The sequence below is a fragment of the Arachis duranensis genome, chromosome 7 (assembly GCF_000817695.3).
Source record: "Arachis duranensis cultivar V14167 chromosome 7, aradu.V14167.gnm2.J7QH, whole genome shotgun sequence".
NCBI lineage: Eukaryota > Viridiplantae > Streptophyta > Magnoliopsida > Fabales > Fabaceae > Arachis > Arachis duranensis.
Genome location: NC_029778.3, coordinates 63,888,003 through 63,903,580, shown reverse-complemented (window position 1 = coordinate 63,903,580; position 15,578 = coordinate 63,888,003). Strand labels below are relative to the sequence as shown.

The 15,578-nt window shown below is 39.2% G+C and overlaps 1 protein-coding gene across 1 annotated transcript; it reads left to right on the top strand.

The window, feature by feature from the left end:
- Window positions 1-6,496: 6,496 nt before the first annotated feature.
- On the top strand, window positions 6,497-9,056 carry LOC107459326 (UDP-D-xylose:L-fucose alpha-1,3-D-xylosyltransferase MGP4-like). Its single transcript, XM_016077537.3, has 4 exons — window positions 6,497-6,983; window positions 7,742-7,903; window positions 8,010-8,225; window positions 8,483-9,056. The coding sequence occupies exons 1-4, from the start codon at window positions 6,504-6,506 to the stop codon at window positions 8,690-8,692; spliced, it is 1,068 nt and encodes a 355-aa protein (XP_015933023.1). The 5' UTR covers window positions 6,497-6,503; the 3' UTR covers window positions 8,693-9,056.
- The last annotated feature ends 6,522 nt before the right edge of the window (window positions 9,057-15,578 follow it).

Here is a 15,578-nt window from a genome sequence, read left to right as displayed (position 1 = left end):
GCATGTATAAGAAAATGGGTCGCCTTTAACCTTTTGATCTTTTCTTGATATGGTTTGAAATGGTTGATTAGACCTTACCCTTCTTGTCTTAACCTTCTCTTTCCTTCTTCTTTTATGACTAGCTTAGGAACTAAGCTCTCTTTCTTACTTTTTCTGAGTTCTGTGATTTGACTGAGACAGAGAAGAGAGGAACGTTGCTTTGGAAGCAAGATAGAAGGATTTGAAATCAACTCGGGCTTGGATTGGTTTCTTCTTAAGTTCAGCCCGTTGGTTTCTTTGGCTTTGTTTCTTTTGGACTTCATTTGATTAACCAACCCATTAGCCTTGATGTTTTATTTTTATTCCATTTTGGGCTGCTAGACAAAGTTTTGGCCTGCAATGTTCAATAAATAATTAGCAACATATAATTATTATCACTCAATACTAATTAATTTATTTTACCCAAAAATAATGTTTGTCATCACTAATTAATTTAGTTAATTTCTTATCTCAACAGTTTTAACTTTACTAAACTTTTGAAAGAAAACTTAAAAAAATCGAATGATACCATACAAGATATTTCAAAGAAGGAATTATTTCAAATTTCCATTTGACGGGGCGAATCAATGACATCTATTTAGCTCAGAAACTAAAAAATGAGAAGGTGTACTTGTTTGCATTCGTTCGATACACGACGACAGGGGGCGATGAAGGCTATAGCAGAAATGCATCATATAAGTGTAAGGGGAGAAGATAATCCCCGTAGGGGAGGCTAAGTATAGAAGGCCAAGGGAGGGGATAACCACTTGGATACGAAAGGGAGATATTGTAAGAACTGATGTAGAGAACAAGCAACCTAGGAGAGGTAAAAGTTCTACAAGGGTGGAAGAAAAAAAGAAGGATACATCTGTCAAGGATCTACATGGAAACGGTTGGACGAAGAAGGTTAAAGTTTCAATAGCAAAAGAGAATTTTGATTGGCTGCTGAGGAGTCTAGTAGGAGGAACGACGATGACCATTAACTTCAAATCGCTACAAAGAGAGCTCAGAAAGAATTTCTTGCAAGTTGTTGAAGTCAGAGAACTTGTAGCTTACAAAGCCTTGCTAGTTTTTGACATTGTGAAGAATGTAGAGGAAGCGTTCACGTTCAAAATGAATAGTTTTCTATAATTCTTTCATAGTGTATGGAGATGGGAGGAATCGGAACGTAGTAAGACTAGAAGAGTTTGGCTAGAATGTTATAGAGTTCCTTTATATATTTGGTCAGTGAAAACGTTCAACACGATAGGCGTCCTATGGGGAGAAGTAGTCAAGTGTGATGAAATGACGAAGTCAGCCTTATCGTTCAATTCTGGTCGAGTACTAATTGATACTTGTGCATCCGACGTGAATAAGGAATGGGTGCATATCACCGTAGGTACTAGTGGTTTTGATGTCTTTGTAAAGGAGGTGGGGCATGAGGTATATGGAGATACTTGTTTGTTGGAAGGTGCAATCGTAAGGAAAATATGTGAAAGCTCAAGTTCACATTCTGGTGGAAGAGCAGCGATGGTGGCGGCTTGGAATTCGGCAGTTGAGATCCTCATAGAACGGGCAAATGAAGGAGATGAGGACAAGGGTAGAATGGTAACATCAGATATCTTTTTGAATGAATGCAATCAAGAGAATTCAAAACAGTATCAAGTGCAACAAAAAATGGATTATTTCAGATTTAATGGAATTAATGGTGAGACTGATTGTAAGGGAATTAATAATTATGTGCAGGTTGATTCGGAAAGAATAGATACAGACATTGACGTTGATAAATGAAGTGGGACCAAAAGAGCTGAGGTAAGTGTCCAAGGGTGGAATGCTTTGGGTATGGGCTCTAATGATTCAGAGGCCCACGAACAGTGCTATGATTCCTGCCTCCTGAAGGGCCACAAAGGAATTGGGCCTGCAAATGAGAAGCGGATGGGCTGGGAGCATTTGGCACAAGAGACCGGCAAAGAAGGTGGGCCAGGTCAAGAACTGGACATGTGCTTCGATTCGGGCCAAGCGGCTCTATCTTTGAGAGATGCTGTTCCATGCGGAACGGGTTGTGCGACTCAGCCTACTCAATTCCCTGATCACGCTGCTATGATAGAAGGACTCTCGCGTTCCATTGAGCCAAAGAGACATGATACGGATGCCCATCTCGGAAGCCAAATGCGAGGCAACTACAACATTGTCGTGGAGGGCTTGGCAGCAAAGGTGTATGAGATTGGACAGGACAAAGGACCGACAGTGGATGAGTCGGATTGCAGGAGAGCGAACCGGGAAACCCAGGATGGCTAAAGGGTGCAATCTCATGAAGATGAAAACAATGATGTAGAGGTCGGAGCTGGAGACGAGACTGGGGAACATAAAATTGTTGAAGAAAGGGGTACAGAGGGCTTAGGATCCAATGCAAGAGAGGAAGAAACAAATCAAGATGTTGATCAGAAACCTACACAGGAATGTCAGTTAACCGAAAATAAAGAAACATGAAAGTTGGCAGTGGAGTCTGGTGCGATTTTTTATGATGAAGAAGAAGACATTATGGCAATCTTACAAAGGCAAAATAAAGCTATGGCGGCAAAAAGAAGAACGACAAAACAAAAGGAGAAAGCTAGGAGGAGTAGACCCAAACAACATAACAAGGTGTGAAAATTCTTTTAAATGGTTTATAGTTGTTGGAATATTAGAGGACTAAGAGGGGATGGAAAATTGAGTATGGTGAAAGAGTTAAAAAAAAGTTTAGATTAAATATGCTAGGTTTGATTGAAACTAAGAGGGAGGTAGTGATTAAATTTGATGTAGTTCGACTATGGGGTTGTGACACGGTGGGTCGGGATTATGTGGAATCAGTAGGAGCCTCTGGTGATTTATTATTAATGTGGGACAATTTGTTGTTTAAACAATTGAACTGCTATAAAGGAGATGGTTGGCTTTGCGTTCAAGGTTTGCTGACAAAAAATAACTTTAGTTGTGCATTCTGTTTGGTGTATGGAGCACATGTTCGGATTGAGAAACTAATGATGTGGGGGGGGGAGTTAAGCTATATTGTGGGTTTATGTCAAGTTTCATTTTGTTTCTTGGGAGACTTTAAGGAATGGGTGAAGATTTACAGCTAGTGGATTTACCGATAACTGATTGGAAATTCACATGGTTTCGAGGTCGTTCGTGTAGCCGTATAGATAGGGTTCTAGTCAGTGTGCAGTGGCTGGAGGAGTTTCCATATACTCGATTGAGAGGAGGACCTAGAGGGTTGTCAGACCATTACCCGTTGATTCTAGAAGATGCAAGACTTAGTGTGTGTCCAAGACCGTTCCGAAGCTTAGACTCCTAGTTTAGACATGAAGGGTTTCTGAGGATGGTGAAGGATGAGTGGAGAAACTTGGGTGATGAACAATTTACTAGTAAGCTAAAGGCATTGACGGTGCCACTGAGGAGATGGCACAAGGACAATTTTGGGGACATTGATGATAGGATAAAGAAGTTTGAGGAAGAGATTAAAAAGATTGATGATATGGTTAGTGCTAGTAGTTAGGATGGAACATTGGAGGCTAGTCGGAAGGCTCTTGTGACTTGTTGTGCGAAGTGGTATGCTAGAGGAGATCCATTGGAAGCAGATGTCGCGATCTCAACATGCTAGAGATATGGACAAGAACACCAGATACTTCCATAACTTAGCATCGGCTAGAAGAAGGAACAACAAAATTGATTTCTTAGTAGTTAATGGCAGAGTGGTGAGGAACCAGGCCAGAATGAAAGTGGCAATTACAAGATTTTACAAAGAGTTATATCGACAGGAATATACTCCGAGGATTGGAATCCGTGATGGGTTGGTAAAGCAGATTAATGAGGAAGAGGCAGCAGAGTTAGAGGTGATGCCATCGCCTGAGGAAATACGAGAGGCATTATGGGATTGTGACTCCAGTAAAGCACCGGAAAGTGATGGATACAATATGAACTTCATAAAGAAATGTTGGGTGAGATTAGCCAGGAGTTTACTGAAGCTGTGTTGGCCTTTTTTCAAAGTGCGAAGCTACAATCGGATGCTAATGTAACATGGGTGGCACTAGCTGTAAAATTTGTGGGATCTAAGGAAATTAAAGACTTAAGGCCAATTAGTATGGTTGGTTGTGTCTATAAGGTGATATCTAAAGTTTTGGTGAGAAGAATGCGGTCAGTGATGCCAGGTTTAGTGGGAGAGACTCAGTTTGCATTTGTAAAGGGTCGCAAAATACATGATGGTGCTCTCATTGCTTGTGAGACGGTCCAATGGTTAAAGCTGCGCAAGAAGCAGGCGGCAATTATCAAACTAGACTTTCAGAAAGCTTACGACAGAGTGAGGTGGAGCTTTGTGGATGTTGTGCTACAAAAGATGGGCTTTGGTCGTAGATGGAGGGCATGGGTGAAGGAATGTGTGACTACAACGTCTATGTTGGTGTTGATTAATGGGTCACCATCCAAGCCGTTCAAGATGGAGAGAGGTCTTAGACAAGAAGATCCTCTCTTTCCTTTTCTGTTCGTTCTTGTGGTTGATGTCTTGCACAGGATGATAGGTGAGGCAGTCAGAAAAGGACGCATTTCTCCAGTGTTGGTGGGAATGGACAACATAGAATTGTCGCGTCTCCATTTGCATATGACACAATCTTATTTTGCCCACAGGATACGGAAACAATACTGAACTATAAGAGGTTTTTGCATTGTTTTGAGTTGATGTCTGGCCTAAGTATTAATTTTGATAAGTTAAATATGATTTCTGTTAACTGTGAGCAGGAAAGTTTACCTGTTAGGTACCTAGGAATCTCTCTAGGTGCAAACCCCCAGTTGGTGAAGACCTGAAAACCAATCGTAGACAAGGTGGAAGATAAGCTCAGCTTGTGGAAAGCCAAGTCCCTTAACAAAGTGGGCAAGCTGGTTCTGATAAAATATGTTATAAATAATTTACTAGTTTACTGCTTAAACTTGTACAAGATGCCAAATGCGGTTGCAGAAAAGATAATCGGACTACAGAGAAGGTTCTTGTGGAGTAAAGAAGATGGTAATAACGGTATACCCGTTTGTGAAATGAAAGATGGTGCAAACTCCGAAAAAGTTAGGCGGTTTGGGAGTGGGGGATGTATTAATCAGAAATGCGTCGCTTCTGTTCAAGTGATGGTGGCATTTTTTGAAAGAAGATTGTCCGTTGTGGAAGAAGGTTGTATGTTCTTGCAATCATTTGAACCCTTCTGTAATGTTGTCAAAACAGCCATTACCGTTAAAAGGGTGGTCCGTGAAAAGATATTTGTCAGCTTAATATTAAAGAGCCACAGGCAAGAGGTATGATGATCTGTGGTTTGCCTATGGAGGTGGAAAATGGCAGACGTATTCAGTTCTGGGAGGATGATTGGCTACAAAGTGGTACTTTGAAAGATAGTTTTCCGAGACTTTTCTCTGTTTCAAATCAATAAGGATCCGTCTTAGGAGACTGTGGGTTCTGGGATGAGATAGAGTGGGTGTGGAATTTTCAATGGAGGAGAGAGTTATTACAAGGAGAATTTGAGTTGCTTAATCAACTTCATGAACGATTACGACTAGTAAGAATGTCGCCTAGTAGAGAGGATGCAATTGTATAGAAATTTGACAAAACTGGTATCTTTTCTACTAATTCATTTGTGCAAGTGTTGCAGAAAAAGACTCTCTCGGAGGACATCACGAGCTACAGCTTCACTAGCGCCATTTGGAGAGGAGTGGTTCCTCCAAGAGTTGAACTCCTTGCATTGTTTGTTTTAGTAGGCAGGATCAACACTATAGAGAGGCTGAGTAGGCTAGGAATCATACATCATAGTGATAAAATTTGTGTTTTGTGTAAAAAGAAAATAGAATTTGTGCACCATTTGTTTCATGGTTGTGATTTTACTTGGCAGGCGTGGTGTGCCTGGTTGACGTGTGCAAATAGAGCATGTATTATTTCGAGGACTGTCAAAGAACTGTTTGAGAGTTGGATTGAAGTGCCTAGATGCAACTCTGAACATTTGGTTAGAACGAAATAGTAGAATTTTTCAGAAATCTGAGACAGGTGTTGATGACATCAAGAACAAGTCGTTTCTGAGTTACATAGATTAGTGTGATGTTGATCCATTTGATTGTTGATGACAATGCTGAAAATAACAACAAATTATACCTTGTGTCTTTATTTTAGTTTCACTGTTGTTTTGTTATTCCTACTTGCTCCAATTTAGTGTGTGGAACTCTCTCTTTTCCAAAAAAAAAAATTATATGCATATTTTTATTTATATTTTATTTATTATTTTATTATAAAATAAATTTTCAATTCAACACGTTAAAACAAAAAATTAACAGTAAATTAGTAATTAAAACAGTATGATTAGCGGTTCGGTCTCCAGAACCTTGAATTCCTTATACTTCCACTTTCAATTGATTATTGTACTGAAATTTACTTTAATCTTCTTTTGTAAGGGTCGAATTTGATTGGATCCATTCAAGTGTTGCCACCGTCACTTTTGCGAGCTACGATGTCAATGTTTCTACATCAAAGAAGCTTGCACAATGCCTTTTCGAACCCATTTGCCGCTCCACCACCTTCCTCCGCCAATTCCAAGAGACCCATCTCCATCCTCAACCCAGCGACACTCTTGGTCCTCCTTTGCCTCGTCATGGTGGTGGGTGTCTTCAGCCCCTGGGTCACTATCCCCCATGGAATCTTCTCAGTTTCCAAGCCTGCTGTTTCAAAGTGGAACTCATACACATTGGACCAAGCTCTCTCCTTTGTGGCAAAAAATGGAACTGTCATAGTTTGCATTGTGAGTCAGCCTTACTTGCCGTTTCTCAACAACTGGTTGATCAGTATCAGAAGGCAGAACCGCCAGGATATGGTTCTTGTCATTGCTGAGGACTATGCTTCACTCTATAAGATTAATGAGCGTTGGCCTGGCCATGCTGTTCTTATTCCACCTGTGCTTGATGCTGAATCTGCTCATAAGTTTGGATCTAAGGTTTGTATGTATGCTCTTACTTTATTAGTAACTGGAATTTAGTTGTTTTCATGTGTTTTGAAATTGAATTGAGCTTTCATTTAGTAATATATGGATCATGATTTATTATAGTTTGCTTTACCAGTTATTAGAAATTGACCTTATTAATTAGTTATATGAATGGCTCTAACATGCTTAGTGCTCGTGTGGGTGCCATTAAGTTGATAGAAAAAAATATTTTATTTTTTAGTTTTGAGTGTGTTTGGTAAATTTTTAATAGCAAAAGATTTTTTTTTCTTAAAAATAAATAAAAAAGTACTTTTATATTGTTATACCTAAACATAATTGATAGACAAAAAAATCTTTTTGCATGAGATATCCAACATAAAATTACTTTTAATTTTGTATAAGGTCTTTTAAAAAAAAAGATAACTCAAAAAAATATATTTTCTTAGAAGCTCGTCCAAACAAGCCTTAGTTAACATTTCATACCCTTATACAGGGGTGAACCTCAATGGTATTGCTTACCTTGTCCCAGTAAATTTTCATATTCTTTACCTTCTATCTATAGTATCTTTTCTCTTACATGTTTCTCAACGTGTGGTTACTTTAATTCTTGTTATTGTATTGGATGCATCTCGGAAATTCACATATATCTTGTCCTTTGTGTTACTCTTCATGCTTATGTTATGTGTGAAGTGTTATTAATTATCTTGATCTTTTTATTTCCTGCATGTGTTGCTGAATTTTAGAATCTGTTGTTTATTTTCACTGTCTAGGGTTTCTTCAACTTCACGGCCAGAAGGCCTAGCCATCTTCTGAAGATTTTGGAGCTCGGATATAGTGTAATGTACAATGATGTTGACATGGTCTGGTTGGGGGATCCATTGCTTCAGTTAGAAGGGAATCATGATGTGTACTTTACAGATGATATGATTCCGGTAAGTGTGATGATATATGAACATATGCTGCGGTCTAGTGCTTTTTCTGTTTCATTCTTGGTATTACTGACTTTTTTACTTTCTTTTTGTTACCTTGTGAGATCAGATCAAGTCATTAAACCATTCTCATGCTTTACCGCCACCAGGAAAAAAGGGCCGCCCTTACATATGCAGTTGCATGATTTTCCTTCGCCCTACAGGCGGAGCAAAGCTAGTCTTGAGAAAGTGGATCCAGGAACTTCAGAATCAACCATGGTCTAGAACCCAGAAATCAAATGATCAACCTGCTTTTAACTGGGCTTTGATGAAGACAGCTAAAGAGGTTTGTCCCTTTTTTTCCCTCTTCCAGTGTGGATAACTTATATACCTTAAATAGACCAATATATGACCAAAGCTTATTTATGGCATCATGGTAGTGTACTACATGATTTATGTTCAATTACAAGGGAGAGACCTTCAATTCAGAAAACAGGAAAATGTCAATTGTTCTGATATTTGTACTAATTGCTTGATCTCAAGTTTGTTATATAACCAGTTTACTCTTCATAACAAGTAAGAGGCTGTATATGTTCTTTACAGGTGGATTTATACTTGTTGCCGCAGGCAGCTTTTCCTACAGGTGGGCTATATTTCAAGAACAAGACATGGGTTAAGGAAACTAAAGGAAAGCATGTGATCATTCACAATAACTATATAGTAGGTTTTGAGAAGAAGATAAAGCGATTTCGCGACTATGGCCTCTGGTTGGTGGATGATCATGCTGATGAATCCCCGCTTGGTAGAATATGACCCTTAGATGTCTCGAGTTTATCGTCGGATTTTGTTAGACCATTGCTTTTCGGAAATTAGAATATGGTTTCTGCCAATGCATTCAGCCACCTATCTGGTGGAGGGTTGATGGAGACATCCGAACTCTTGCTATCAACATGTGCTGCACTCATACCAGCCGACAAACGATTCCTTGGCAGACAAAGTTTGTGTTTCATTTTTGTGCGGAAAAAGGTGCTTCAAAGATGCTGGATTGTATTACAAGACTTACAAGTCCATAGAAGAGAAGGATAGAATTTATTTGGTTCTTGTAGTTGGACTACAAACGCTACTTAAAATCATATTTACAAGAGAAATTATAGGAAATGAATTTTTAATTAACCAATATTAGCAAGTAAATGGATAAGTATATATGAAAGTTTAGGATAGAAAAAAAGTACACAAGATTCATATACATTGAATTACACCTGAAATATTGTTTTTTTATTGACAAAAATGTCATATCGTCAGGAGATTTGTGAGGCTTATGGTATATTTTTTATACTTTTGTCCATTGAAAATAATCTTTGGAATGTATTTTGATAGAGTTAAATCTCGCTGTTCCTGATATTCACGATTTACACTAATTTAGTCCCTGACTTACCAATTGTACCATTTATGTTTCCGACTTTATTAAAATTGCATTAGGGTTGTCCCTCCCCACATCTCCGGGCAAATTAATTGCCGTCGGCAGTAACATGGCGCTGAGATGCCATGTTGGCGTAGATAACGGCTAGCTGAGGTGGCAATTGAAACTGTTTGACCCAATATGATCCATGTACCTAATTTTAACCCTAATTTCCAGGATGACATCATTATCCCTCTTCATCTTCTTGCTTTTACCCAGCAACATTCTTCTCCTGCTTTGTTGTTGTTACTCGTTGAACTGAAACGAAAACCATGATTGGGTATGCGAGCCAGGGTCAAGGAAGCTCTACACGATCGACGACGAGAACATGGAGTCGGACTAGACCGTCGCAGGTGCCAGAGTGCTGTGGGTGCGGCTGCCGGCCCGTGCTTCATTGGTCTGGAACAAATACCAACCCAAATAAGCCCTTCTTCGGTTGTCCGAATTACAATGTGAGTTTTTGGTAAGAAAAATTGTTTAGTGGTTTTCTGTTCTTTACTTATCATATCTCATATTCAGACTAGGGGCAAAACATGGTGTAGATTTTTTCTCTGGGTTGATGATGTAGAAGAAGAAGAGGAACATGAAGGAAGAGTGGATGCAACTGTAATTGACAATGAGCAAGTGTGAGTCAATTTAGCCTGGAAAATTGGAAAATTAGAAGCTGAAGTGAGGACCCAAAAATGTATGATACAATTCTTAGGCATGGTGGTGTTTTTTCCTATAGTTGTTGTATTGGTTATGACTTTGAAGTTCTGACAATGTTGTATGTAATGTGTTCATGGATGAATGAAAATAAGAGTTGATTTTTTATCTTCAGTTATATGCCCTGTTTTTGATAGACTAGTTATCATAAAGAGAAATAATTACAGATCATCTAATATCATAATAGCATAATGCATAATGCATAATTACAAAAGTAGCAAAGATAAACATATTTGAGTAGCAAACATTAACATGTTTGAGTTGCAAACATTAAAGGAACAAAAGAAGTGTCATAGCTAAGATATCAAGGTTGGGAATACAAAAGTTTTGACAATTATCCTAAACAAAGCTACTATCTATTAACTGCCTTTAACAAAACAAAAAAGTACTGTCATAAACATCATGATGTCAAAATCATCAATTGTTCTTTTTCCTTGGTGCTTTGAAATGGGAGTTGGAACAAACTTCATAAATTGGCCAATCTGAAAGATGTTGCCACAATAGCTCCTTGCATTGGATCCACACCAATGGATTGAGGTGGTGGTGGGCTCCTTCTTTTGGTGGGCAACTTCTCTGGCCTTGATGGTGTAGGTGTAGCAGATCCTGCTATGTCCTACAGTAGAAAAACAGTTCAACACATGAGCCCAGATAACAAAAAATATATATTTTGTTATGTTGTGATGTCAAGAAGTGTATTACCTGTGATCTTTCATAGTTTGGTTGTGATATCTCAATCTCCACAGCAGGAGGTTTATCAACTGGTACAGCATCAGTATGAGGTTGAGGGCCAACCTTAGAAGCAGAGGCAGTAGCATTTGATTTGGCTTTATCTGTAGCAGCTACTTCATCCAGTCTTTTCTTTGAGCACCCTCTCTTAGTATGTCCTTTTACCCCACAATACCTACATGTGAATGGCTTCAAATGCCTTTTCAAACTTCCACTTGATTTGGCTTTCTTATTACCATTGTTGCCTTCATTAGCATCTTTTCTCCTTTTCTTTGTTAGAGCTCCAGGCCTCCTCCTAATGTTAGGGGCCTGTGGCTGAGTGTACATGAATTTCTCCCACAATGATTGGTCAGGAAGAGGGTTAATGTGATGGACATAAATCTTGTTGTATGCCTCCATAGTATATAGTTGGTGACAAAAGTCTTTTGGCCTCTTGTTTACCCTTGCAAGGGCAGCACAGGCATGAACACATGGAATGCCTACAGTTAATAACACAAATGCAGAGTAAGACAATCACAATCATCAAAGTACACAAATATTAATAATTAATTTAAAGAGATTGATAAAGGTCACCGGTCAGCATCCAAAATTGGCAAGTGCATAGTCTTTTTCCAAGATCCACCACCATGTTTGTTGGATGGCCAGGAACCTCAAATTTTTCATAGTCTTCATCATCGGTCCATATATGCATCTAGTTCTTTGATTCTTTTCTGATTTTATCTAGGAGACTTTGAATTACAGGGGGGAGTATGCCAACATGATTTGCCAGTTTTACCTTATTCTTCGCAATAGTTCTCATCACAAACATTCTCACCTCCTCAAGTAATATGATGATGGGTTTGCTTCTGGCCTCTTTGATTCTTGCATTGAAAATTTCACAGGCGTTATTGTAAATGTTGTCCAGTTTTGGCCTATGGCTGAACTAGAACTTTGTCCATGACTCTCTAGGCCATTTGTTGAGATATGTCCAAGCCTCCTCATTCATCATCTTAATCTTGTTTAGATTATCAATGAAATCCTAAAATGTTGTTGATCTGGCACATTCCCAAAGCAGTCCCCTCAACTTAAGGTCCTTCCATTGTTTGTTGAAGTTCCTCCAGAGGTGCCAAACGCAGAAACGGTGGTGAACTCTTGGCACCACCTCCTGGACAGCATGAATTAAACCCTGCAAGACAATGTTACACCATGTATTAGAACCAAAAAGTGATGTACACACTTTTATCGTGCCACAGAATAGTCCCTGAGTTTATATTAATGACCCTAATATAGTCCTTGACTTTCGCATTTTAATACAATTCAATCCCTTCATTTAGGTGTAAAATGCACGATTCATCCCTTGTACTATTTGGACATAACTAACTGTGCATATCGGCAACCAACATCATGTATACAAAATTCAGAGGACATATATAAGATACAAATTTAACAACTATTTTTCCAAGACAATTCACTTACATCCAGAGACTCATAGATTGTTAAAAGCACATGAAAAAAACATTACCTTCTGCATATCAGAAATAAAGCACCATCCGTTAGTCCTGTAGTCTCCAAGATTAGCATGAAGCAGCTCCAGGAACCATTTCCAAGTGTCTACATTCTCTATTTCAACTATAGCGCAGGCAATCACATAAATGTGATGATTGGCATCTTGTGCCACAGCAGCCGAGATCTGACCTCCAAATTGTATCTTCAGAAATGCCCCATCAAACCCAATCAAGGGGCGACAACCTACCTTGAATCCCATCTTGCAACCGTCCAAACAGACGTACATCTTATCAAATATGACCTCTCCATCTGGTTGAGGTTCGACACAGATCTGAACCGTAGATCCAAGATTCGTCTTCAGTAAAGTTTCAGCATAGTCCCTTAGCTTTGCATATTGTGCCTTCTCATCCCCGTATACATACATTCCTTGCATCTGCCAGTGCCCTTGCAATGGAATTCCTATTCAGCATATGGTCACACTTTGTTCTGAAGTACACAGCAGCCTCGCATTGCTTGAAATTGGGGTATTTCCTTACCTTTTTCACTAATTTACTAGCAACCCAAGCCCTATTAGCAGCCATGTTGGTGTTCTCCCTCGCACAAGTATGATCGTCATTGAAAGTTTTGATTTGCCAACATGAGTCGTCACAATCCCTTGAGGCATACACAACCTTACATCCTCTCTGAACTCATATTTGGTGTTGAATTTCATACCCACTTGTAGTTGTAGCTCACCGAATCTTGTCCCATTTCTAAAGATTGGAAATTCATCTGAATCCTCATCAGATTGCAGCTTATCTTCAAAATTAGGAGGAGTCTTCATCTCCTCCGAGTGCCAAGAATTAGCACCATCAGACTCTGTACATGGTTCAAGTGCTTCATACACATCAATAATCCCTGGAGTTTCCACAAATCCCAAGTCCACCTCTCCATTTGACACATCATCAACCAATGCATCATCTGGTTGCATTATGTTCTCTTTTGTCTTAGCAACAGCTTATGCACCTCTCTTGATGTCTTTTAGTTTCTTATTTCTTGATTTGGACATACTTGCATTGTCTTCACTACTAGAGCTGTCTTCTTGGATTGGCTTAAAGGAGCTATCCTCTGAACTATCATCATCACTGGAGTCATCATTTACAGTTAAGTCAACATGAAGAGCTTCCTTGCCCTTATTAACAAACCTTTTATATGTTCCAGCAGTTTGAGATCTTGTAATTCTCCTAGGTAAGAACCGAGGTTTGGACTTCATTTTTTATTTGCATTTGCCTTTTGCTGTGGAGCATGCCTTGGTAGTCTCTCTCAACTTGGTTTTCAGTCTTGGGTTGGGCTTCTGAATGGGCCTTTCAGTCAGTTTGGGTTTGGAGATGGATGTTGGGTTGGGCTTTGACTTAGGCTTGGGCTTTAGATTAAAATTGGGCTTTAGAATGGGTTTGTCATGAGCCCTAGCAGAATTTGGATTAGGGGTTGTGTTATCATCAATGGGGTTTGGAATAGTGACAGGGTTGGTTTCAGGAGGGTTGGAATAGGATTATCTATGGGGCTTGGGTTTGCATTTGGGATATGATTCGGTTCTGTAGTTGGGTTCGACGTGTTACCATCAGTTTTGGGACCCTCACTTGTGTTCTTCTTGCTCACCAAGTCTCCTTCACAAGTATCATCAAGCCATACTACAACTTCCTTTTCTGCAATCACCTCTAGTGTGGACACCCCATGCTCAAAGTACACATCAACAACTCCATCATTCTTCTGTGCAGCAAAACACATCTCTCTTAACTCACCATCACATGTAAGAGCCATCAGTCCACCATCTAAGCTCCTCCCCAGAGGCAGCCACCAACACTGAAGTATGTTGTCATACCCAAGCTCCTTGTAATAGTTCCTTATGAAGAACACATCCAACGTGTCCTCATCTAAATCTCCTAAGCAAGTTCTGTTATCTGGTGAGTACACTAGTATTCTATCATCATTTTTTTAAATGTTCCCTCATGATGGAACATGATATCCATCAATGTCTCCATCTGCATTATGCAAAAAAATAAATTGAGGAATCAAACAATCAGATTCACACATGTGAAAACAAATATTGACATTCAACCACATACAAAACACCAGAAACACCCATCAACCAATCCAACTAAGATTGCATTAAAAACAGAGCATGGAAAAAAATTTTTCACTACCCACAAAAACCCTAACAGATAATGAAAAACTTTAAACTTTCATCAACCAAAATCAAATTCTCAAAAAATACAGACATTGATGCATATCTTTTTGTTGAAAAGCATTATTTTTGCGAGTTCAGACATACCTTCGTGTGCTCGCAATGAACTCCTTCTCCTTTCGTCAGCGACAACGATCACACAAAACTATCACAGTGGCAGCAAACTCCACGGAGCCAAACGTTTTCAACCTTCAAACTCTATATAGTGGTCAGAACTCAGGATTTCATGGTGCGTTATTTTGGTTTTTAGAAGACGAAGAGGAAGATGAAGTGATCACAGACGTTAGGTTATTTGGATTTTGTTTCTAAACATATCTCAAACGACGCCGTTTCATCCATCCATATTTTTAGCGCCAAAATTTACACTCCAACGTGGCATCCAACGTGGTATCTTAGCGCCATGTCACTGCCGGCGGCAGTTAGTTTGCCCGGAGATGTGGGGAGGGACGACCCTGGTGCAATTTTAACAAAGTCGGGGACATAAACGATGCAATTGGTAAGTCAGGGATTAAATTGGTGTAAATCGTGAATCTCAGGACCACTTTGGAGTTTAATTCTATTTTGATATTTATGAATTTTGATGTGTATTTTTTGTTTACTTCAAATTCTTTCATGTATTTTTTGTTTATTTACTCAATATTAACTAATTTTATTTTAGGATTTAATTTAAAGTTTAGTTGAAAGTTTGGTTTAAGTGGCATATTATATTCTTCTCAATCAACCATGTAAAACCCGGTTAATTAACGGCTAATTAACTCATAAATGAGAATTTATTCTAGAAAGCGTAAAATGTGATTTTTATGGCTAAATGTGATAGAGGAGACTGAGACGAGAATTTCGGTACCAATTTTATAGAATTCGGACCAAGATTGGACCGAACGGGCCAAACCGGGCCAATTGGACCCAAAGTGGGCCCTTGGCCCAACACAACTTAACAAAAACCCTAGTTTTCAGCACTCTCTCTCCTCACACAACACCAAACACGCTGAAAAGAGAAGAAATGGGGGAAGAATACTCTCTCAAACCTCTATCTCTCACTTGATCTTCAAACCACCATAACTTTTGATCTAGAGCTCCGATTGCCGCTCCGTTTGCGGCCA

Excerpts from the sequence above, each read along its gene's own strand:
- LOC107459326 (XM_016077537.3), top strand. The coding sequence starts at position 6,504 with ATGTCAATGTTTCTACATCAAAGAAGCTTGCACAATGCCTTTTCGAAC. Across the intron at positions 6,984-7,741 it reads CTCATAAGTTTGGATCTAAG|GGTTTCTTCAACTTCACGGC; the intron begins GTTTGTATGTAT and ends TTCACTGTCTAG. Across the intron at positions 8,226-8,482 it reads TGATGAAGACAGCTAAAGAG|GTGGATTTATACTTGTTGCC; the intron begins GTTTGTCCCTTT and ends TGTTCTTTACAG.